General features: G+C 38.7%; 1 protein-coding gene across 10 annotated transcripts in view; it reads left to right on the top strand.

Annotated features, from left to right (window-relative positions):
• The window catches only part of nav3 (neuron navigator 3), a 332783-nt gene that overhangs the window by 165193 nt on the left and 142317 nt on the right, over positions 1 to 25273 (top strand). For all 10 annotated transcript variants that reach the window (XM_028448750.1, XM_028448749.1, XM_028448748.1 and 7 more), the window contains exons 2-3: positions 7174 to 7291; positions 9690 to 9742. In XM_028448750.1, coding sequence (XP_028304551.1) covers positions 7174 to 7291; positions 9690 to 9742 — 171 coding nt within the window. The remainder of the gene's footprint in view (positions 1 to 7173; positions 7292 to 9689; positions 9743 to 25273) is intronic.

Here is a 25273-nt window from a genome sequence, read left to right as displayed (position 1 = left end):
AATGCTAAAAATCTAGATTTTGACATTTCTATACCTTTTTCTTATTATTTCCTTTTCTTACAATTATAAAAGAAACAATCAGGTTAAAACATAACCTTCAGTAAATATAGTTGATAGTAATATTTAGTTTAGCTTACATTATCAACATTCTGTTTCCATCATTGTTACATTATTACAGTTTTGCCTATTATTTAGAAAGTGAGTGAAGTGAAGATTATTGTCCATTGTTGGATCATTTACTCCCAGCGAGAGGCAGGATTCAGTGCAGAATTAGCATGTGGTTGTTAGTTTTTCCCCTAATTACTATGATATAATATACTGTTTATCATAGCACTAAACTGTGTTTTTACAGCTTCATCTGAATGTAAATTACCATCTCTGTTTATAGTCAAAGTTAGCTGAAGGAAAAAGCCTGTGCATATGTTTAGAGTCATATTTGTAAGTTGGATATATTTCTTCAGCACCCATGAAGGCTCATTGAGCAGTTTTATCATATTAAAATTAGATCAACCACTGAGTGTGCCTAATGTTAGTTTGAATTTGGGTTTACATTGTAGTTGTACATTGTAAACCCTGTTGTAAATGGGTTCTTAGGTTTTACAGTAATGTTGCTTTTGGTCCTACAGTCGCTGTGATTTAAGTGCAGTTATGTGCAGGCCTGGTAGTGGGAAAGCATTTGATAAAGAATACTTAAAGGGGCAGTATTATAAAAAAAATCACTTTATAATGGTTTTGCTACAGTGATATACATTCCTTTAGCCTTATTTAGAGGGTCAAAGTTGAAAAACTTCTGTTTCCTCCCTCCTTCGCAATTTCACATTTTGTAAAAAACTCAGCTCTAAATGGGCAAGTTGGATTTTTCCCCTTTATGACTCATATGGGGAATTGTCCTCCTGACAATCGTGGCTCCTCCTACCCTATAAGAATGTGAGCTCCTCCCTCTCAGACTATCTCACAGGTTAAACAATAGTGAAGGCAGGTTGATATCACAGTTAATATCTTTATGTTCAGTATATAGCATTATCTCTCAGATCTATGGACACAGGTCAGGTAGTGGAGCCCAGAGCTCACACTAAACATGGTGATGCTGTTTAGTTGTTATGCTGCAAAGAAGTGAAACAAAATGCAGCAGAGCTGAAGTCAGCATCCAATGTGAACATTTTTCAAAGTTAAAATCACTCTTTTTCTCTACTGCGTATGATTAAGGGGGAGATTTTTGCTCATGTTGTTGATGTTTGTTGACAATTTTATATGTTTTTACTGACTTTAATGTCCTTATTGATTTTAAGCTGTTGAATATTTTCTATTGCACTTTTTGATCATGTAAAGCACATTGAGTTGCCTTGTGTATGAAATACGCTATACAAATAAATTTGCCTTGCCTATATAGATAATTCAAAGCGCAATCAGTTTCACTTTTAGTAGCTGTTATACTGCCTTGTATCGCCTTTGACATGATCTGACGTGTTTGTGACCCAATGAGATGCAGCGGTTGAACAAAACAATGGACTATAGGGAATATTTCTGTGGTCAGAAGAGATGAGGAGGACAAGGAAGACTGTTAGTGATTTACGCCTACTCATACATATGCATGAAGACCCAAAAACAGGCTGTTTTTAGAAGCGGTCTGAAAGTGACTTTTCATAGGGCTAAAACTCCATAAAACAGGATAGTTTGGGAAAATAGACCTCAACTACTATGTTGTTGAGGTTCTTAGAACATTCGGAGATGGGGAAAAAATAGCATAATACTGGAACTTTAAGCAAGATTCTCAGTGTAAGATGAATGAAAGCTACCACCATGTAATGGTTCTCGTGCATGGTTTAGGCTCATTTAGAAGCTGTAGTAAATGATTGTCCATAATTGGTGCCTATAACCACTGACAGTTTATCATGATGGTCATCTCTGTTTAGTTTCCTGTCTGCCTGCTGCTCTCTGTCTCTAAACTGATGTTGTGCTCATATGTCTTTAAACTGTGTTGGAACTGTCAGGGTTTTTTGTTCATTTCGTTCATTCCTCTCTTTCTTTCTTTCTTTCTTTCTTTCTTTCTTTCTTTCTCTCCACACTCTGTCCTTTAGTCACACTGTGCTATAACGAATCAGCAATGACTGACGTGCACCCAGCAGAGAATGTGTCCAAACTTCTCCCAGTTGCACAGTTATATCCTCTTCCGCACAGGGCTTCCCCTGAAATGACAAAATAAGTGTATAATCGCAGAAATGCATCACTGAACCCTTCACTTTTCAGTTACCCTTAAATCATTCTAAGAACATTTGATCAGTGTTTGACTTGATTTTAATAGCTGTAAAAATAAGGTAATTTAAGACAATGTAGTGCCGGGCTTTGATGTACATTTTCAGATCTTAATCTATATAAAAATGAAACATTGATATTGACTGTTTCATCAGCTTTTTTAAGTTGTAGCTGTAAAGATTTTAACTCTACAGTCTCAGCTATGACTGACAGCTCAACAGCATACACTCTGGTCCCGCAGACAGCCGATAGTTCAGTCTATTTCCACATTTTCATGGCATCATGGAGATGGCTGTCTTGAAAAATAAAGAGATCGTTGCGATTCACAAACCTGCGGGTTAACATTAAGCCTGCGATTTGTAAATTGCATGTGTAAAATGCTCATTTGGGTTTTTCCAAGACTGGAATGTAACCACATTGGAAGACGGCCTACTGCTATTGCCTCTGGATTAAGAAGATTTTACAGAGGTGGCCTCGCTCACTCTGAATCCACGAGATAATGATGGTTCTTGGGAACGTCAGACTTGAATAACTTAGGAAGCACCAAGAAGATTTCCATGGCTGGAATGGTTTCCAGGTGCTTCTAAAATGCAGCTGGATGATGTCAGACATAGGAACTTCTAAAAGAGAAAAACAAAAAGTCAGCACTGACTTTGTTTTAAACATCATTATTTCAGCTGTAAGCAAATTCCTTGTGTTATTTAAAGGTTTGGCGAAATAATTACTTTTTATATATAAAAATTGTTTAAGAATAAATACATAAAGCAAACTAGTAATGTTGACCCCATGTGCACAGTGGTAAATAGTTTTAGATCTGGTCATTGATAAACAAAACAACAGCTGGTACAATAGTCAAAATAGTCAACGTAGTATAGGAATTAATCTAAAAGCATGAAAGAAAAACAAAAGAACTACGTTCTATCAGCTATATACATGTCGGAAAAGATTGAGGGACATAGAAGTAAAAGTAGCAGATGACAAAGGTTAAAGCTGCTACTCCTGTTATTTATATTAGATAAAAACATAGTATATGCCTTATAGTTCAATGAATTGAACACCATTTACCACAAAAAGAAAGGAAAAATGTTCAAATTGCAACTTGAATGTTTATTTTCATGTCCATTCTTCATTCTTACAGTGATTTTTTGGTTTTTTTCGTCAGTCAAGGAGGACAGCGATTCTCTTGGCATCATTTTTGTTCAATGTTTCCCGGCATAGGTTGAAATAAAAACACTTCTATGCACGCGTCTCCGCAACTCCACATCCTAGAATGCATTCAATGCAATGTGTGGAAAATTTCAACAAGCAGACGACGTCCTGTGGAGATGAAAACAACATTTCAAAGGAGAATTTCAGCCTTTCTTTCTTTTTTGGAGTAAATGATGTTGGAATCATTGATCTATGAGGCACTTACACTATTTCACAATTTTATCTAATAAAAAAACTATCAGGCGTAGCAGCTTTAACCTACATATTTAATATTATTGAGCATTCTAACAACAACACTAACATCTGTCAGTGAAAACAAAACTTTTTCTTTAATGCCACCACATCCATTTTCAACCTCTCATTTGTGCCAGTAGAATATTTTCCACTCATTCTGGTGGCACATTATTTTTGCACTTAAGGTGGCTTTGGTATTGTGTTCAATTAGCTTTAAAAGCCAAGCAGGAGGGGCATTGGGTCCAATTGGAGATTCTGGAGCCAGCAAAGCCACAGAGAAGTTGTCTCCAAACGCTGGCCGGCTTCAAACTTATTACACAGATAAATATGCTCCAAGCAATTGTATATGGGCTCTGACTCCCGGAGTGCAATTAAACCCCTAATTTATTGTACAGTATTGGAATGATGCCCTGATTAAAGAGCCCATACTTATAACAGTCCTCCAGTGGGAGTATATTAACAAATACGTGGAAAGAAAAAAATGCAGCCAGCTCTGATCCCATCTTTCACGTCAGCATCTTATTCTCCCTATACTCCACGCCCCTACAGGACAAACGGAGTCATTGCAGGATTCTGCCTGTCATACCTGCATCGCTGTAGCCACTGCATTGGGATCTTGGATGTTAAAGTGCTCCCGGGTATGAGCTGGATCAATTTTAGCAGCTGTAGACGTCCCTGATGCCGTGGGGACGCGACTGCGGAGCAGGTACTGAAAGAATGGAGAGGATGCTAAATGTGGCATCACTGAAGAGGAGAGAAGAGAAGAGAGAGAACCTCTGCTGACTGATAAAAGAAAGGAAGAGAAGGCAGGGTGGCTAAGTGTGTGTGTGTGTGTGGAAGCTGTTAGTAGATTTATAGCATGCGTTTCTACTTATGTGTCTGTGTTTGTTGTCTCATCCAGCATGAGTGTGTGTGTGTTCAGTGTGTGATATCAGTAGCCTGGTTGTTGGGGTTGTAACTGCCGCTGTGTTTTGTATTCTAGGCTGAGGTCAATGAGTTCAGTAAATGTTTGGGGAATAGCACCTGAAACAGCTTTTTGTTCAGAGCAGAGTGAAGTGATATCATGTGATGAGGTCCCAAACTCTAAGATGTCCCACACTTTCACAACTGCAGCTTGACTTTTAGTGAGACACTACTTCCTTTATGTGTCTCGCGTGTTCCCTGTACTGTGGTGGAACTTGACTGATATTTCTTGTTATTCTATCCTGTTTATATATACATACACTGTTTTTAAACCCTGTTTTAAAATGATCAGATACACCGTTTTTTTTTTTTTTTTTTCTCTCTAAACATTTTCTATGTGTGTCTAACTGTATCAAAGTAAACTAAAACAACCCAGACAAGTGACTCTGCAAATACAACCTTTCAGTTTTGGCTGCTAACTCATTTTTTTAATGAAATATTTGTACAGAACTTTTGTTTGAGGATGAGGTGTAAAGAGTACTGACATATCCTACTCAAGTAGAAGTGCTGTTACTTGATTGAAATTGTACTCAAGTACAAGTACAAATAAGTCATACATGAAAAATAAAAAAGTAGCTCAATTAAATAGTACTCAAAGTAAAAGTTACTAGTTACTTTAACCCCCCACGTTTATTTTTGGTAATAAATCTTTCCACGGTTCCCTCACAAAGGGTATAAGTAAAATATAAGAACATAACTTAAAAAGGAAGAGATCTATGATGTAATGTGTTTGATTGCTGTCTGGTCATTTCAATTTTTGTAGTTTCACAATGTCAGTTGATCATTTTAAAACAAAAACTTAATAATTGACTCAGTAGCGGTTGAGTGTAGAAATGTAGTTCATTACTTTACTTCTTTTAAAATGTTATTAAGTACAAGTGATTTAGAAATATACTCCAAAAAGTACAAGTACCCATAAAAGCAAGTGAATTACAGTGACGTGAGAACTTGTTTTACACCACTGAACTTTGTTTAACATAAAATCATGAGTTTTTGCTTCATTGGAAACATTTTTGTTTATTTTTACCAGATCATTAGATATTTTATGCTAGGTCTGTAATATTTTGAATGAGTAGAAATAAAAAGTGTTTATGATGAAGCCTGAAGTCATTCTGTCATGTGGCTTGGCCAGATAAGAAGCTTTTTAAAAAGTTTTTATGTTGCCCTCTTGACTTCATCGTTATTATATAATATCTTAATGGGTGTGGAGAGATGTAACAGTTGGACGGAATGAGTTTTCTTAATAAAGAAGGATCAGTTGATTTACTTTCAAGATAAATAAAGTAAACACGTAGAAAAGCATCTGCTACAGTGAGCGGGAGGCCTTTGTGAATTTGTATTTTATTTTGTAACAAGATAACTAGATTTAATTATTTTTGTTGTAGCAACTAGCCACTGGCATGCTTTTATATTAAAACTGATTTTCTTAATTGCGTGCACGGTTGTGACGGCATGCTTTTTTTTTTCTTCAATGTTAGACTTTACGCCTTCTCATAATCGAGAAAGCTACAAAGAAAACCACAACAGACCAAAGCTTACAAGAGGCGGCAGCTTAAAAGATGCCAATTCCCCACTTCCAAAGGAAAAAGAGTGGGAGGGAAAGCGTTTTAATTGAAGGCAGTGTGAGGTAAATTAGGGGAAAACAGGATCATTTCATCATGAGAAGTGGTTCAATTTTATGAGGAAATTCCTTAGAAAATGTCATCATTAGAGAAGTATTCTGTTTTTTCACATTTCTGACTTATTTTTTGTTATACCTGGATAATTAGAGGAGACGGTAGTTGCAGAAGTCATCGTCCATGCTTTTTAATCAAACCCCACAACCGATCCTCATAAGTTTGGGATTTAACCAATAAACCTGAAGCTCTTCATGCTTACTGCCAGTTTTGGAATTTTCCAATTGCTTTGACTGGGTGGGCCGGACACAAGTTGTTAATAATTTAATGACTTTTGAAATTTGTGAAGAAGGAAAGTCCTTCACCAGTCATCACCACTTCCTCTGCAAACATTGTGGCCTTCCTGAGGTTGGTCTCTCCGGGGCCAGATTATTATTATTTTTTTCTTTCTGGAGCCCAGTGAAACCCCAACAGCTGCTGATATCCGTCTGTCATCCGAAGGACAAAGAATCCGACGCTTATGGCCCTGAAGACAAAGTGACTGCTAAGAGTTTATTTAAAAACCTATTCTGGGACCCGTACATTTAGGAAAAAGAAAGTTGCAGGGGGTATTTGTAAATTCACGAGTTGCACGCGTCAAAGCACCTCAACATAAAGAATTGCGGCTCACCCCTGGACACGTTCTATAGTCGCTTTTCTGCCTAATATATATAAGCTGTTTTTGTTGGAGTTGTGAATATTAACTCGGTGATCTCTGAAATGGGGGTGCTATGGAGGAACAAGCATGGAGAGAATATCAGGGCTCGTCCTGTAATTAAAGGTCATTGTTGTGTGTCAGACAAACTGATCTTCTGTTAACAACAACACTCGCTGACAGAGGATTTGTTCTTTTCAACAGATTTACACAGACTGGGCCAATCACTACCTGGCCAAGTCCGGCTGTCCGCGTCTCATCAAGGACTTGAGCCAGGATGTCACAGATGGAGTCCTGCTGGCACAGATCATCCAGATCATAGGTAGGTATCTGTGCACACACACAAACACTAAATACTTTACGATGCATAGTGCAATCAGCTCAGGTCAAAATCAGCAAGATCATTTTACACCTACAGATAAGATATTTTAAGTTCTTTCAGAGAATTGTTATTGAGATGAAGAATAGGTCCCTGCCGTCGTCTTGAAGGAACTCTCCTCAATGTTCTGTGAGATGGAGCTTCTGCTGTGTCAGAGAGACAGGGATTGATTGATGATTTAGTCGCAGACCAGAAAGAGAATCAGTCGTATCCTGACACAGATAAATGGTCAGATAAAAAGTCTTAGTCATGCGTTTTGGGGATGCATACGGATGCACTGTGCAGTTTATCACACGTGTGTGTCCGAGCCAATAGAAGCAGATCGGGATGGTGATGGGATGCAGTGAGAGGTGGACCGTTTTAGCAGCTGATTAATATCTACACCACATTCCTAAACACTTGGAGCAGCTAGCAACACATTTCAAATGGAAGACGTAGTATATATTTTTCAAAAAGTATGTGTAAAACTATGATTTTCAGCTCTAAGACGAGCTCGAGCTGCCAGTTTGAAATCTGCAGGGTTAGATCCAAAGTCTTTGTGTTCAGAGTTTAAATGGATACATGGAGTTTTCTGGTTTCTATATTCCAAACGAATTGTAGTTTTATTATTATTTTTTTTTCTCTCCATTTGTGATAGCCAGTCACTGGACTGGAGAACTGTCTGAGGTGTGCTGCATCAGCTGCTGCAATCCTTATTTGGAAATAGAATACAAATAGATAATGTAATTTTCTGAACTTAAAGGCACACTGTGGACTTTTTGACCTGAAGAGTTGACCTATATGAGTTATTTTAAATGATTCCTCAGGCCACTATACAGCGCTTGACAGTATCAATGCTCCGAGCGGGGCTTCCCTCTTGAAATACTGACTATGTATGTTTGGAGAGACTGACCGTCTTTCACCAGGTCATGTGACCTGGAGAATGCCTAGAGAACTTTCACTTTACGACAGTCACGTGACCATAGGCTCGGATATATATAGTTCCCACGTGATGTCACAACATACGGGCATTTTCCGACCCGGCGCCATTGTTGTGGGCAGCTGAAACAAGTTGGCCTCTGTTTACAGCCAAAAGAGCACAATATGGTAGTTTTGTGTTTGTTTAATGGTGCACTAATCGCCGCAATAGTTCAGTTAAACGTGGATTCTTTAGTAAGAGAAGTCAGCAAGTCAGATCCGTAACTTCGGGATAAGGATTGGCTCTCAGACATGGGCTCGCGCCGCGGCTACAGCCTATAAACTCTTCTCCCCGCCGCCGGAGAAATGGGGCCGCCACGCCGCGTCGGCCCACCTGGCTGCATTTGCGATGCTCCCCCCCTGCTCCCTGGCCTTGCCGTCATTGTCGGCCCCCTTCGCCGGGGGTCGCCCGTCCACCGCGCCGACCCTCGGCGAGGCGGGCCCTCTTCTCCAGCGGTGGTGGTTATACATGAGTTGAAATTCTTTTGATAACTGTTATTGGGAAGTATCCATAAACCATAAGTGGTAAAACTAATAAATAAATAAAGCACTTACACTTTGTCAAGAAAGGGTCAGAAGGAAGAGCTTGTTGAATCCTGTAGAAACATTTCTGAAAGTGTTATTGTTAACTTTACAAATACAGAAACCACTAACCAATCAACTTTTTCTTGACTATGCAGAATTTGCCAAAATGTGGTCTAGTTCATCAAAGTCAACATGTTTAGTTTGAAGTAGCTTCTTGTCATACAAAGAAATCACATTTAGAGCAAAAACAACAAGTATTGTACAAAAACGTGATTATTGGAGCAAAATGTAGAGTTAAGGACCAAGTCATGTATCTTTTGGTCAATAGATCAAGCACAAGTCCCAGAAAGAACCAGTTATATATGTACAATATTTACATTCACCTTCAGCGTCTTCAACCATCTCCTCTCTACTCAATGGTCTCTTCACTTTTCACATTTGCTTTCTTTATTGGCTTTATTACTCTCTCTCTCTCTCTCTCTCTCTTTCTCTCTCTCTCTCTCCTCCCCTTTCACTCAGATAGAAACTTTATAAACTTCCCCCTCCACACTGGCCCAGACAGACAATGAAACCAAGCAGGCCTGTCAGTAACTCTCTGGTGGCAGCTGACGACTTAAGCAACTTTGCACTGCAGAGCCCATGCGTCTCTCTGCACCTCACACTACCTCTCTCTCTCTCTCTCTCTCATACACATACATACACACACAGACTCATGCACCTCCATACATCCTCCCGTGTGGTAAACCCAGCAGAGCTTTCCTGCTGGACCCAAGCACCTGAACTATGCAGACACTGGACCACAGGATGTTAAACTTTGTTGTGGGAAGAAAATAAAAATGTTTTTTCCTACTTTACACAGCGAATGAGAAGGTGGAGGACATCAATAGCAGCCCCAGAAACCAGTCGCAGATGGTGAGTGTGCTTACAATTATTTTTTCTTAACTTAAACTCGTTCATCATTTCAACTGCTGTGACCTGAGAGTGTACCAGAGAAGCTCGTTCCGACCTGTGCTGAGATGTTTTTTAGCTGTAAGGCAGTTTTGTGATGGACAGAAGTAGGAAACATTGTTGGAGTAGTGTAATGCAGGGATTACAATTACATTTAAAATGTCAGTACAGCAATATAGAAAAAAAATATTTAACTTCACGAGTATTATATGCTCAGTACAATCAGTGTCAAAATTGAAAACAAATGCTTTGAGACAGCAAATACCTGTTATATTTGTGTAAATATATAATAATAATACATATAATTACAATGTAGCATAAATATTAAATTGAAACAAATTCTGATGAGAGCGTTGCCTTTTATTTAACATGCAATATATTTTGACATCTTTACAGTAATTTTCCTTTCGTATTTGAATCCAGAAACTACATGTCATTTTTAATGCAATAATTTAACATATTTAAAAAATGACATTTGGAGCTTACTGGAAAGACAATTATTTGTCGCAGGATAAGACCTTTCTCTTTTATTTTTCTGACTCACACTGAAAATCTCCCATCAACATGATCAATGAATATCTTTTCTGTGATTCTATGAGGGTATAATGTTAAAACATTCACTGACAGTGGTTGGTGTTCAGCAAAATGTGAAACGTCTTTGCAACAATAAGAACCAGCGTGGGTAAAATCTCGCTTAGAGGTACAACTTTCTAGCAATCCTTTGGCGCTTTCACAAGCTGAAGGCTTTCCAAACCCTGACCCTCTCAGAAAGAAATTTTACCCAGCAAGAAAATCATGCTTGAAACCTTCTTTGACTTTTTGAGCTATTTTCTATAATCTGTATATCTGACCATGACACAGCTAAGTGATGTTGTGGTTTTTGTTTTCCTGCCTCAGTTAGTGAGATGACGGGCGTATAACCGCTGATTGTTGTCACTGTAAGATAATTACACCTTACTTTACTGTTTGCCCTGAAATCAGACCTGCTGCTTTTTAAAATGACTAACATGCTGTGGGGAAGGAGAATGTTTCATACTGACTCAGGGTTTGTAAATCTTTGTCAAGAGAGGTGAGAAATAAGCTTTTGTTATTAAATGACTACATTCTCCCCCAGAACTGAGAACCTTTCCCAGAACTGTCTGTGTATTGACCAGTGGGACCACTGTCAATTTATCAGGGCTGCAATAGTTCCAACAATGTGCTTTTGGGGGGTTGGGGTTTACAGAACTGATGTCTGATTGAATTAGGTGATCAGCAGCAAGCCAAGATCAATCCTAACTGTTGATCACTGATTTATTGATCCATTCTTTAAAGGGATCCTCCACTGTTTTTATTACCAGTATAAGCAGAATCCTACTGTTGCTCGACGCAGCAGTGATTCACTGCTGATTCTAATGAGCAGCAGTGAATCCTGGTTGCCTTTATTTACATGCACACAAAGCTCTTCTTCTCTTCTTTAGTGGTGTCTACAAAACAGCAGAGTGGGAACTGTCGCCCCCTGTGGCCACAGGTTTTTTTCGGGTCACTTTTTAAATGTATAATCTCTCAGTAAACAATAGAAGTTTACATTAAATTGTTTAACTTTCACTGATTTTTAGAGCAACCCAAAGCAGCACAAGTTGTCAGTTTGACTGAAAAAGCTGCTAAATGATGCTGAATGTTTCAACTCCTATAGAACTCAGTGGACTAAAAGGAGCTGATCACGTCATCGATGATTTCATTTCAACATGGCGGTGCACAGGATAAAGTTATCCCAGTTTTAAAAGTTAATAAACCAAATATGGTGCAAAATAATGCATTTTGTTAGGCATAGATCTTCTAATAATGACATTTCAAAGATTTTAGGCCATATTTGTAAAAACAGTGGAGGATCCCTTTAATGCACTTCAGCTGACTGTATTATTTGAAAATGGAAGCTCCTGCTACTAAACTTGACCTTTCGATGGACACTGATATCCAGATGCTTCTCAGCTTTTTTGATGAGGATGAGGTACAGTAAGACCTAGCTTAATGTCCTGGATCCATGCAGATCGCACAATAACCATGACTCTTTGAAAAGGTTATGAAACAGCTGCCGCAGACAGCTGCATGTTAGACTTGCTGGCTTATTTGGTTATGGTTTGTACATTTAGTGATTTAATGCAATGAGGTCCAGGCGCTCCTTGCTTTTTTTTGACGAGGACAAAGTCCAGTGACCTGGCCTCAGTGTACGGTCAGATCTACAAATGCCCCATGGCTCTAGGGATTCTCTATGCGGCAAAAAAGTGAGGGAGAAACTTAGGAAGCTGAAGAAAGACTACAATAACAAAATCAAAGACCAGAACAACAAAAACAGACAGCCATTCAGTCAGTCATTCAACTATTTATTGTTTAGAGTTTATTAGACTTCTAACAGCATGTTTGTTCCGCTGCTGTTTCCTAAGCCGTGGCTTGTGTTTACACGCTAACTCAGGGTCTTCAGAGTACTGTCGGAAAGCACACACAAGTGGGACACAGTATACATTTTGACCCTAAGGTGATAACTACCCCACAGTCCATGCGCCAAGAACTATGGGTCAGTAAGCGGCTATAAGGAAAGGTATTAAATAAACTACATTAATAACCAAAGAAGGTAGAAAAACAAAAGATATTTGTTACAGTGGTGGTTCAGAGCCGAGCAGATCGACTCTTGTCCATGTGAGAACGTGACACGTTGGTCACTAAGGGCAAGCTCCTGCAGCTCTGGTACTATGTGATCTGACATCCTGTGTGTGTGTGTGTGTGTGTTTACACTTTGTTCTTTGTCTTTACTAAAGCCATTGATCCAACAGCTGCTCAGTGCACTGGGTTCGAGCCAGCTTGGGAAAATGGTTTCTGAGGAAGCACGGTTACTTAGTGCTGGCGCAACGGGAAGGAAACACACACATTAAACACACACTGACCAAGATGCTGCCAGCTCAGAGCCATGGTACTTCACAAAACATGCATGTTTACAAGGTAGCAGGTTATAAATTAAGAATCCTGGATAGAAATTAGTTTGAAGGTGTGTTTGTGTTGAATTAAACTACTTTTAGGAATCCAAGCATGTCTGCAACAATCTGTTTGTGGTACGATAGAATAATACTTTACTTACTAATGAATTAAAGCAGAACGTCGAATACATTTTACAGTATTAAGCTGTAATGATTTGTGAAGAGTTGTTGAACAGTGTTCCCAGGACACTATGAAACATTGAAACACGTGAAACTATTGCATCCATTTAATATCTGTTAAATTTAAACAATATTTTACTTTTCGAAAGCCATTCTTCAAACCGTTATGTTTTTTCCCCTCTGACAGATTGAAAATAACCTTCCCCCTCTCACATAAATGTGATGAAATTTGGATGCATGGCTTGTTAAGAACATTTTTCAGTGCAGAGAATCTTTTCCCCAAAAGAAGAAGCAACAATCAGGCATCTCTCTTTAACTTTTGTCAGAATTAACCATACAAATTATTGTAATTGATCATTCTCGCACCAGCAACAACTAATGCCATTGATGTCCTTTTTTTTTTGCTAATCTAAATTAGATACTTGTGGGTCCTTTCACGTACGATTGATTGCACCTACTTGCTGGTTGGACCAGTTAGGGCCGATTGAGGCCAAAAAGTGACGTTGATTGCCGGAATAGTGCTGCGTCATTCCTCAGATAGAACTTGTGTGGACCTGAGTGGATTATTGATTATGCTGCAATCGTGAGATAAAACCATCAACTAACCGGGCCAAACGGGTCATCTCTGCGTGTCGAGAGGAAGAGGAAGTTACGTCTGTGTAATTGACGGGTTGATGGACTTGGTGGAATGAAAACCATTCAACTCTGACATGGATAGCAAAATAATAATAATTTTGCCATCAAAAGCCTGGCCTCAGTGTTGTTTTTGTAGTTTTTTAGTAGGAAACTAATGTCGAGGTGTCCCAAAAAGCAAAAAAAATGCTTCAAAGTCACTAATCAATTTTTCAGAAAAAGCCCTTTTTCTCAGCTTTTTGTCACAAACTGGCAATTTGTGTGAAACTTGCCTCTATTCAACTGCTGATTACAGAAGACAGAAACAAACTAGAAACAAAATTAATTAAATATTTTTTTCTGATGAAAGTAGATACTTTAATCATTCAGAATCTGGTGTCATTTCAGATAGTCATAGTACAAAATATTCTGTGGGTCTTTAAAAATCAGTCAAAATGCTCAAAAACAGCTGGCACTGAGGGAGGTAGAAATTCTGAAAATGGCTGGCACTGAATGAGTTAAGCATTAACACTCATCAATTCCTGCATTCATTCCTTCCTGCTTTTACTGCAGCAACAGTGTTGTTTTTGGTGTGAGTTATGGATTTAAATTCTTCATATTTTTAAAGAATTATTCCTCAATTGTGATGTAAATTGCTCTCCACAGTTTCTTGTGGATTGGTCTGACGCCGTAATCTCCTCCTTTGACACAAGAACGCACACGTAGCCAGGCTGGAATGAACACGCTTAACCTAGCGAGTTGTAATAGATATGTAAGATATATTCCCACTTAGGGGATGTTAATATGTGGTTATCCACTCTGTTCTGGACCGTCTGAATGATGACCCATAAAAAGTGACCAGGGGAGCCAACACCATCAGACGTGAACCCTGCTTCATCAGCAGTGTTATGTCACACCGCAAGTCATTACACTCAGTGAATCACCCAAGTGTCCCTTACCCAAGGTTCAGTCGATTTTACCTTTTCCATCTCACATTTTTACAAATGTCATACTCCCAAAACGCATTAAGGAAGTGAGACCAAATCAAGCATTGTAATAAATATATGGACCTTTTGCATTATCTCTGCTGAGGTGTATTCTGGAACAGCATTTTGATAATATAAATTAGGCAGGTAAATTACTCACTACAAGATACTCTGACGAATATTGACTGGTCTATTTAAATATTACATATAGTGCATTAAAAAAAACACAGCACAGAGTTTCACAAATTGGCAGAATATGATTTTAACACGAAGCCATAATTTGTAACCACAGTGACATGTTCCAAAAACCCAACGATTGATTCTAAACTAAAACCAAACCGACTTACATTTATTACCAAAAGTTAGTTTACTTTTCATGGTCTGCTTTAGTAGTCACTCTCGTCTGGTTACGTTTTTGTTTATGCGTGTGTGCCTGTGTGTCGGCATGGCAAGGCAGCTAGTTACAGCGGACGTAAACTTAGGACAGGGGAACCATCTGTTGATGGAAAAGCAGCAGCGGGCCAGGCAGTGTAGTGCAGTGTAGGTACTGTCAATGGAAAAGGGCCAAAAGGCTTCCTCCAGAGACATCACAGTAGCAGCAGCAGTTGTCTGTGGAGGGGCAGATGTGTCTGATTTACTTACTCAACACAGTTCTTTTGTCACTGGGGACCATAAACACTGTGTAGAAGCCAAAGGACTGGTTCTGGGACATGTTGTCAATGTGAATGAACTGAGAGCAACAGAACAGCTGCAGGTGGCTGAGCAGCTGAATCAGCATCTGAGTTTCTCAGGTCATCCACATTTAGGCTTTTCTATGCTGCATCCATTTTTTTCAAAATCATTTACAACTTTGTGACCCAGTAATGCCATAAGGTAGCTTTGGTCAAGTTGGACAACTGTTGTTCAAATTGGGAAACAAAGGAAATGTAGGTGCTATTAAATGTAGGGTAGGCGATTTTCAAAGTGAGCATAATTTTGAATGTAGCCTCCCTGATGGCTCCGCCTTTACCCCCTCCCCTCTGTGCTTCATCTCAATCACATGCATGTGCAAAGCTGCTCCAGTCAAGAACGAGCAGAGAGACGGGGAGACGTGATTGGTTAAAAAAAAAACGGTTCGTTTTCTCCATTGGTTGAAGTTATTACAGGTTTACAGCTGCATTCTTTTTTCAGAGCACATAAAATCTTAATTTCTGTCAGGACATAAAGACAATTTCAACCAAGAACTTTCAAAGTGTATCTGGAGAAAATTGCCAACCCTAGCTTTAAGTATGACATTAGCCTCATTTCCATTTCCATTGGAAATGTGCAAAATCTAAAAAAATGGTAATGGATTTTGAAAAAACACTCAAATATTGCTACAAAGTTTTTACGTTTTCATGAGGAGGAATTGCAGATGTTTTGATATTGAAATGTGTCGCAAAATCACTATGGAAACACTTTTTCCAGAAATACACGTCACAGAACGTAATGTACATGGTCACATGACCACTTCTCTCCAAGAAAACATGGCATGGTACGTGTAAACAGAAGAGGAGACCGGGATATTTCTTAGCATTATTCTTTAAAATTATTACTGCCACAATAGATGTGAAACAACAAAGGAATACAGAATGTTATAAGGAGGTTTGGGGCATCCATTTTCCTGTCACGAAGTCTCTCGGGAGGAGATTTCACAGGACTTACGAAGCTTCTTCCCAAAACAACGTCCAGTGGAAACACATTCAAGGCACAGTTATACTTTGTCGACATTTAGAAACAGCGCTTTTTTTTTTTTTTTTTTGCAAAAATCAATAATGGAAACCCAACTATTGTTTCTGGAGAACCTTAGGCTCAGAGTGGAAACAGTTTGACTGGTCTGATGAGTCTACTTCTGTGGTAACCTCTTATGGTTGGGCCTGAATCAACAACATATACCTAAACAAGGGATTTTAGTGTGACTGTGCACTTAGTTTTGTGGAGCTCACTTGAATGTGTTGACAAATCAGTGCCAACCAACACCTCTTCAACACCTTGTTGAATCTTTGTCATTTACTGTACGGTAGCCTTACCTAAAAAGAAGAAATGGTACTAATGTGATATGTAAGAGTTATGATTATCAAGCTTTGACTCTTGGTAAAAGAAAAGCTGCCATTTGTTTGTCAGAGGAATGTATTTCACTTAATAATTAAGGTACATCTTCTTTCCCTTGTTGTTCTGTTCTGCCATCTGACATGCACTCATGTTCTACTCTTAAGAAAAAATGTTTAAAGGGCTGGACCTTTAGTCACTCTTTTATTTGACTCTATACTAGAAGGTTTCATTTGAAACCAATTAAGTGAATGTATCTTAAATGTTGAACCAAATTATTTGGATTCTCCTCCATCTTCAGAAGGAGTTTCTAAACTGTACTAATATGCAGGTGATTTAGTTGCACACGCAGATCTCTGAATGTAGAGCAGATTTCTTTCCATTTCCAGGATAAAACAGAAGGCTGGTGCAGCTGAGGCACACTCAGCAGAAAATATCAAGACCTCTCAATTATAGACATACATCATTAGACAAGCAAAGAGCACTTCCCTGCAATACAGATGATTGTGCAGTTTGCAGCTTCTGTCGGCACGTGCGTGTATGCACTGCATACTGCACTTTTAGCAAAGTCAGCAAAAGATCAATACAACGGAATAAACACTTGCCACAGTCTCAGTAATTGCAATTGTGCAGACACAGAAATGACACATTTAATCGCAAAATGTGGCACGGGTTAAATTACCCTGTGAATGTCAGTTTGTTGCTTTGAGTTTGTAGTATTTGATTTTTTAACTGTATCAATGATCATATTTACATGAGTCCGTGGAAGCCTTTGCCTTCACCCAGTAGTGCTGAGCTTAGAAAGAGTTGAGGAAGGTAGAAAGTTGGACTACAGTTTGTAGTTTTCAAAGGTGCTGCTTTACCTTTGCTTTCCTTCATGAAAAGGATACATTTCTCTCTTTAGGCAATGTTTGTTAGGATGAGCTTTAGCATGGCTTTGTAAATTTAACACAGTTGTTTCCTTTTCTGTGTCCTCCTTTTAAGTAGCATGTCTTTGATATTCCAACACTCAACAATCAATTCAAGAATTGACAGTGCCAGCATGACAGATAACTAAGAAGTTACATAACAGTGCCATTCAAAGACAAACTTTTCCTCCACTAGAGTGATCTGTTGTCATTATTTGGTATTTTTAAGTGTCTCAGTCTGTAAGTAAGAATTGGACCATAAGCTGGTTTTGTAGAGTGATGAACCCTGGGTAAAAAAGTCCCAGTTTGATCCAAGTCCCAACTGGTGACATTCTGCACAGCAAACACAAAAAGCAACTAAGCCCACCGGTAAACCAACTGCATGCAACCAATAGCACAGCTCACTATTATATTACATCATGTTCCCTTATTACCATCCCTATGGAAATAGTCTGTGACACCATTCTGTAGGTGGTGGAGTCGATTACACCTGGTTGCCAGGGGACTTTGTCAATATGATTGTCTGCTGGTTTAGGAATATATTTGTTGATAAATAATGGGAACTCATTGGACTTCTAAAACATCCGTGATGTAGATTTGCATGTGTCCGTCCAGTAGGGCTGAACGATTTTGGAAAATAATCTAGGGCCTCTTGTGATGTATTTTTCAATGAACACAAGCAATAAATCAACCTGTTTCATATTAAACTATTTCAGATTTATTTCAACTTTAAATAAATATGAAATGTAAATTGTAAAGCACAGATTACAACAACAAATCTGTGGCTTTACCTCTTCAACATGTCTAACTTACTTCATGTTTCATGAAACATGTAAACATGTGGACTGCACTTCTTAAACACACTGAACTTAACAGGACAGTACAAGGAAATAGAAAATAATAAAGAATGAAAATAAATAAATAAAAATTACAGCCTTTGTGATTAGAAAATTGCCTTTTTATGATATCGCAAATGCAATGAATCGTTCAGGCCTACCGTCCAGCACTGATGGAGGCCTGAGGCAGATACGTAGATCATTTCAACTACTCACACCACAGCTGTGCAAAATCTGTGTTCTATGGTTTTCTGATCTGCTCACTTTAAATATAACTGGTTGAATTTTTGGGTGCCATTGTTTCCTTGGGTGTAATTGTTTTGTAAACACTTTGCGTGATGCATATATTTAAATACCTAGTTAAAAATACCTCTATCTTGATAGCTGTGAATGAAAACAGTGTTAGGCATCGCAACCTTCCACAGTGCGATTGAATATCGTTCCCCAAGTATTTTAGCAGCTGTGCTGTGCGATGTTGATCTTACACTGCGTTAACTTTTGTCCTGTAGGTCAATTACTCCTCCACAGTTTCCCTGCGGTCTGTCTTCACTTCATTCATCTGCAAACACCTTTATAGTATTTACTGGCACGAGTTTGTGTTACTGCACACAGAGAGACCCAGGGGCTTGTTCGAGGTTCACTTGTGGCTCAATTGGAAGCTTTTAATCACTCATTATGAATGAACGACATGGACAGATGTTCTGTTAAATGGGTGCAGTGAAAACTGCCAACCTTGCTCCGGGTTGTTAAACACACCAGCTGCAGCTTCTCTCAAATGGTCATTCTTTTATTCTCTTTGAAAGCTGATATGTAGCAGTGATGTTTATTTTTTTACTTTTCTCCTATTCTCCTACTCATTCTGCACTCTTTTTCTCCATATTGTTTAATCTTTACCCAGGAACTAAGTGGAAGTAAATCCTGACTCATGCCAGAGCTTTTAAATCACAGCTTCCTGCTCTTTTCTGTCCTCACTCTGAGACAGCATGACATTGAATTATAGCTGGGATGATTCTTTGAGCATCGCTGTTATTCCTCAGCACTGGAAACAAGTCTCAGTGACTTTTAGTATGCTGGCATTACAATTAACAAAAAAAAATATAATAAATAATATAGTAAAACCACAGTATTTGAGGGTTTTATACGTTACCATAAAACTATAATGCTGTGTGATTAAAGGGCCCATGTTAAGCTAAATGAACCTTTCTGTGCTTTAAACATCATAAAGTGCTACATGGGCTTCATACACATGTCCAAAGTGTTTTTTTCAGTGATTCCATCAATCATTAGTTAGAGGGTGATTTGCTCCTTTCTTACTGCAGGGTGAACACAAACACCTCGCTCCAATTTGATGACGCGTTCCCACTTTGGTGATGAATTTGACGCGGCACTGAGCTGGAGAAGCCGCGCCTCCAGGAAGCTCTCTGCCGTGATTGACATGTAAACAGACACGCCCACGTAGGTGAGCATGTCAGCGTCCTTCCCGTAGTGCTATGTATGTATTTTCTACAGTCTATGTATGTACCGGTGAACGCCCCGCCCCCATGCTCTGTCTCATGTTTATAAAGCAGCATGAGCTCGGCTACAGGAGGGTCAGTGTCTCGTCTATAGACACGCCCACTCATGAATATGTATAAGTAGGCCGCAAATCAGCCTGATTGTGTTGAGTTGCTCAGAAAGTGACTTTTCAGAGGCTAAAACTCTGGAAAACAGGCGAGTTTGGGAAAATAAACCTCAAATACTATGTTTTTGGGGTTCTTAGAACAAATGGTGAAAAATAGCATGATATGGGACCTTTAAACGTGGTTTACTTTGAGCAAAATTAAATTTTATATATAGTACAATCAAGCACATAATGGTTTATGTTACACTTATAGTCCATTTTGGCCTGAAATACACAAACCTGAAAAAAAAAAATTAAAAAAAGGTACAAAGAACAATTTTGGGGATCAATTTTGCCCATGGGTTGTATAGCAGTGGATTATTGACAAATATGATTCAATATATTGGATAGTTCTATATCAAAGTATATCCTCCCTCACTGTCAAGTGAATGTGTATTTATTCTTATTATGGAAACTCAGCACTGTCTTACTCCAACTGTTCCGAAGCAGGAAATGTGAGTGGAGTGAAGTAAAATGAAAGGAGCTGCTTTTTTTTCCTTTCTTTCAGTATTTATTACTCCTGGTTGGCCATTTCTTCTGCTTCTGACGTTTAACATCTGGGAAGATTTGCTGTAAAAACCTGTTGCACTGATTTATTGGACACACGCAGAGGGTGAGAAAAACGGATGTACGACATTGTGACGTACATATAGTTCTTCATCTAAACTACACTTCAAAAGAAGGGGATCGAACAATTCTCCAAATAACGCCGTCGCCCCAACTTGTTTTTAACTTTCAAACAATTTTCACGCAAAATACGATAAGATAAGATGGAGTTCATCTCTTAAAATGGAAAACAATAATTATGAGACAGACTAAACCCTACTGACATGTTTTGGCACAATGTCCTGCAATTTTCCACTAATTTAGTGGTCTAATGTGTAGCAACTTTAACAAACGGACAAACGACAAACCTTGTGCAAAATCCTGTGTGATTTCAGCGAGTTGTTTCAATACAAATACAGAAAAGAAACATGAAATGATTAACAATGTTATTAATTAACAATTAACCGTATTAAGCATGTTTGGTGCAATTTTAGAAAAAATGTATAGCCAGTAATGACATCTGATTAGAAAGCACATGAAACTGAAACAAAACAGAAAAGAGTAAACTGATGTTTAAATAATGCGGAAATGGGAATGGCGGAAAATTGGAGCCTCTCCACACAAGAGTTTAGAAATAAGATGGTAAGAAATTAAGCCTTTAACATTAAAGGTGCAGTCCGCAACTCTCAGATCCCTTTCTCCCCCTCCCACCCCACTGCTCTCTTGTCCTGCCTCCAAACGTTCCAAAGTCCCTCCCTCAGAGGAGCTAACAAGCTAACGTTAGTTTGACAGCAACATCACAGTAAAATAACATGCTCTGTTAAAAGCATATTACTGCAACACTTCTCTCTCTCATTGTGCACACACCTCAGCAGCAGCAGCAACAACACAGTGTCACTTACAGCAACTCACACATGAACGCGCACATGAACAACACATGCACTACAGAGTTCTAGTGTAACAATTACAAATCAAACATAATGTAAATCAAGCAGCAGTAATTACCTTTCAAGCAGCAAAGTCACCAATTCCATCTTCTACTCCTCCAGACCATACACTGTAAAAAAGACTGCACTCTAGCTCCGGGAACGGGGCGGGGCCTGTGAGCAACAGCTGTCAGACAGTCCATCAAACACAGTCCTGGCTCTGATTGGTTCTTTTTGCTCGGTCGCGGTGCATTCTGGCAGTCTGCCAAAGGCTACAGGAGCAGCAGGGGGGACTCAATGAGTCTGTTTTTTTCACACATACTACTAGTTTGATGTAAAGCTGTCCTTACATAGTGACAGCTTTAGCAGATATGACAAAAAGTCACTTTTATAAGAGTTGCAGACTGCACCTTTAATGTCTTCATGGTTAATACATTTTAAAACTAAGAATATTTGTTTTAAAAGAGAGATGCTCTTTTAGGATAAAAACATTAGCCCAAAGTCCAGTCCAAATGGCATTGTATCTTAGTGCGTTAGACAACTCTGCTCTGGAGTGCTGAATAGTTATGACTGTATGTGGGATCAGTGTGTGTATTATCTTGCAGTTCAAAGCTGTTTGATGAATAGACTTTAAAAATAAAGATGTCCTCTAATAGACTCAGGGTGACAGAGTGTGAGGATGTCTGTTGTTGCGTAATAGCTTGTCAGCATGTTGCACCAATGGATCCCTCAAAAGTCGGCAGCCTGAACTCAGCAACCTTTTTCTAATCATTAGCCACAGACGGGACTGACGGAATCTGTGGCCTGTGGCTGTCCATCACGTTGGCTATTTTCACCTGCATGTGCATGTCACACTAGCAATAGGGCAACATATCATTCTGCACCAGCTGATGCTATGTCAAGGTTTGCAATGAAGGAACTTTCCCACACAATTTCACTGCTGCAGTGAATGTAATTTGTAAGTCTGAACAAGCAGGTAAATCACTAGATCATTTATCAAACCTATCAAGCACATTCCCATTATAAATCACAGTCTACCTAGTAGATTGCACAGTTGGATTCACTTCATAACTCGCCCTCGTCACACCAACATTCTAGCCTTAATGAAGTCAATAAAAGTACCCTATCAATGGTTTTTACGTTAAATGAGCCTATTGATCAACTGCAATTAATGCTCAATCATGGCAGAAAAATTAAGGAAAAGGAATTTCACGAACAATGAAATAGAAGTGCTTGTAAGTGAGGTGGAGCCCAAAAACGTACATTATTTGGTGGTAAAATTAGTGGAATCATGAATAATCAAGTGTGGGATGATATCAAATGTTAACATTGGTAAGAACCCTGACACTTCATCCTTGGGACGGCCAGTTTGTGTGGGAGACGCAGACGTATGGAGACCACAGAGAAGACTGTGGAGTACAGTTTAATGTGTTTAATGTGGTAGATTATCAATTTATCGATTGTGAATTTTTGACATGATGAAATGTAACCCCTGGAATCTAAGACAAGTGTTTTAAACCAGATCTCCTCTGCTCACTGTCTGTCTGTTCACTGTGTTGAAACCAGGCTGAATAGCAACAGACTTTTTTGTGGAACAATCTTGAGCCATCATGTCTTTGCTTGTAAAAGTTACAATAAAACATCAAAACTGTAGTTTAAAGGGTGTTTGGGGAGCAATGCATCTACTAAATAGTCCTAAATCTACAAAACTGGTTTACTGGCAAAGATAGCTGCAATCAATAATAAAGGATGATAGTTCTATAATATTATTTTGTTTGTTTGTGTAATGAGCTTAACCGTGCAAAGCTTTAAATATCAAAGGAAATAAATGCATATAAAAGCAGCATTCATCTGCTCAGCATCTGGCTGTGTGGGCTGAGTAGGAAACTTTGATACAGGGCTTTGTGACTGGGAACAGACTGGTTTTGGCTGAAGCTGCTATTGATTGTGACAGGCTTTAAAAGATGAATACAGAATATTGACTTGGAAGCATTTTCAATCTGCACGACTCATCTTAAGTCTTAATTAGCTGAGCACTCGCTTTTTTGGCACCACCAAAAAAAAAAACCAAAAACTCAAAATCTCTCGAGGTGATTCAGCTGCCAACCATCAAGATAATATCTTTAATGGTTCTGAACTCATGAATAAAGTCATCAAGCTTAACATTGACTAAGCCAATGCTCTGCTGTTGAGACAAACACACCGTCATTGCCAAAGTCCTACAAAAAAAAAAAAAAGTCAAACAATGACTTAAAAATAATAGCGATGATTACGCCTGTCTAATGTGGATTTCTAAATTGTGATCGATTTGTTTTTAATACTCAGGAGATGCAGTTATGTGAATACCAAGCAAACTAATGAAATGTCAATTTTGTTATCCAACTACCACTAAATAAAATGAGCAAATTCCTATTAACAGAGGTGATTCAGCCACGGTTTAGATCCAATTTGAGTCATTATAAAAAGAACATTGTGCTTCTTGTTCTGTTGAGTTCAAATATGTCAGGCCATGGCATCATGTTTGCATCCATTGAAAGTCTAGATCAGCAGACCCTGTGTGGGAATGTGTACTGGGCAGCACACAAAAGGTCACAGTCCATCATACCGAAGTTGAAGAAAGATGGTAAAGCAGAGACCGCATTTAAACTCTCCCTATGCCATGCATTAATCTCAGAACCTATAGATACTGTATATACAATGATGTTGCTGCTTATGCAGTGACGTGCCGTGACCACTAGGGTTGGGTAGGCAGGGCGTTGCAAATCAAGACCACCAATGACAATTTCATATGTTTCTGCTATCAAGTGTTAATTCAATTAAATTCAACGTTATTTGTATAAAGCAATTTCCAACAAAGTCATCTCAATGTGCTTATAAAAATATAAAATTCATAATAAGAAGGAAAAAACCCAACAAGATCCACATGAACAAGTGTTTAGCCATCTATCAAAATCAACATCGTAAAACACCATTAAAGAAACATAAATGATTAAATATAGCCTCCATACTCTCCCAACAACATATATCTCATGACACGGCAGCACATCTGTTGTTTGTGTTGGAAACACAGAAACACAGAGAAAATGACAACAACTTAGAACAGCCTCAGTGAGTAGCATCCACAAAGCCAATCCTTCCTTTTGTTCCATTCACTGTGAAAAGTATGAAACATGTTCTGACCTTACCTCTGCTGAAGCTCTGGTAACTCAGGTGTTGGTCTCCATCTTTTAAAAGCTGTCGTTTTTCCACAAAAAAAGTTTCTCTATCATCTCTAGCGCTGTCATCCACACTGTAGTGTTATCCCGCCCACTAGCTAGAGAACGTAGCAGCAGCGGTCACATGGCATCGATTCACTAATGCACTGTGAACATACATATAGCATTTAGCATAGCGCGGTTACGTCCAAAGGCAGCTCTCTCACCTTGCTGTAAGGTGACATTCACTCAGGGCTCTTGATTAGTGACAAAAAATGTTATATCTGTGTTTGTGACAGAAACGACTACGTAATAAAGTTCTATTTGTTTTATTCCCCTACCGGTATTATAAATGTAGTGGATGAACCATTTCCAACTATAAATTTACTGAAGTTCTTAGTTGGTCACATTAAATCGATTTTTTTTCGTGACAGTTAATATTATGAGGATTTTTCAAATGTCAGGCCGAGGATTTTCAAGTGCGGGCACGTAATGTTTGATGTTTCTGTATTTCTGTTTTAGTTTTGAGTCAGTAAAATGAAAAAAAACAAAAACATGCCATTTATTTGTTATTTTGATTTGGTTTTAAAACGGAATAACCAAAGAACGAACAGTTTCCCGTGCCTTAA

Source organism: Gouania willdenowi, chromosome 6, assembly GCF_900634775.1.
Source record: "Gouania willdenowi chromosome 6, fGouWil2.1, whole genome shotgun sequence".
Classification (NCBI taxonomy): Eukaryota; Metazoa; Chordata; class Actinopteri; order Blenniiformes; family Gobiesocidae; genus Gouania; species Gouania willdenowi.
The sequence above is the reverse complement of the archived record's forward strand: the minus strand, read 5'-3'. Positions and strand labels throughout refer to the sequence as shown.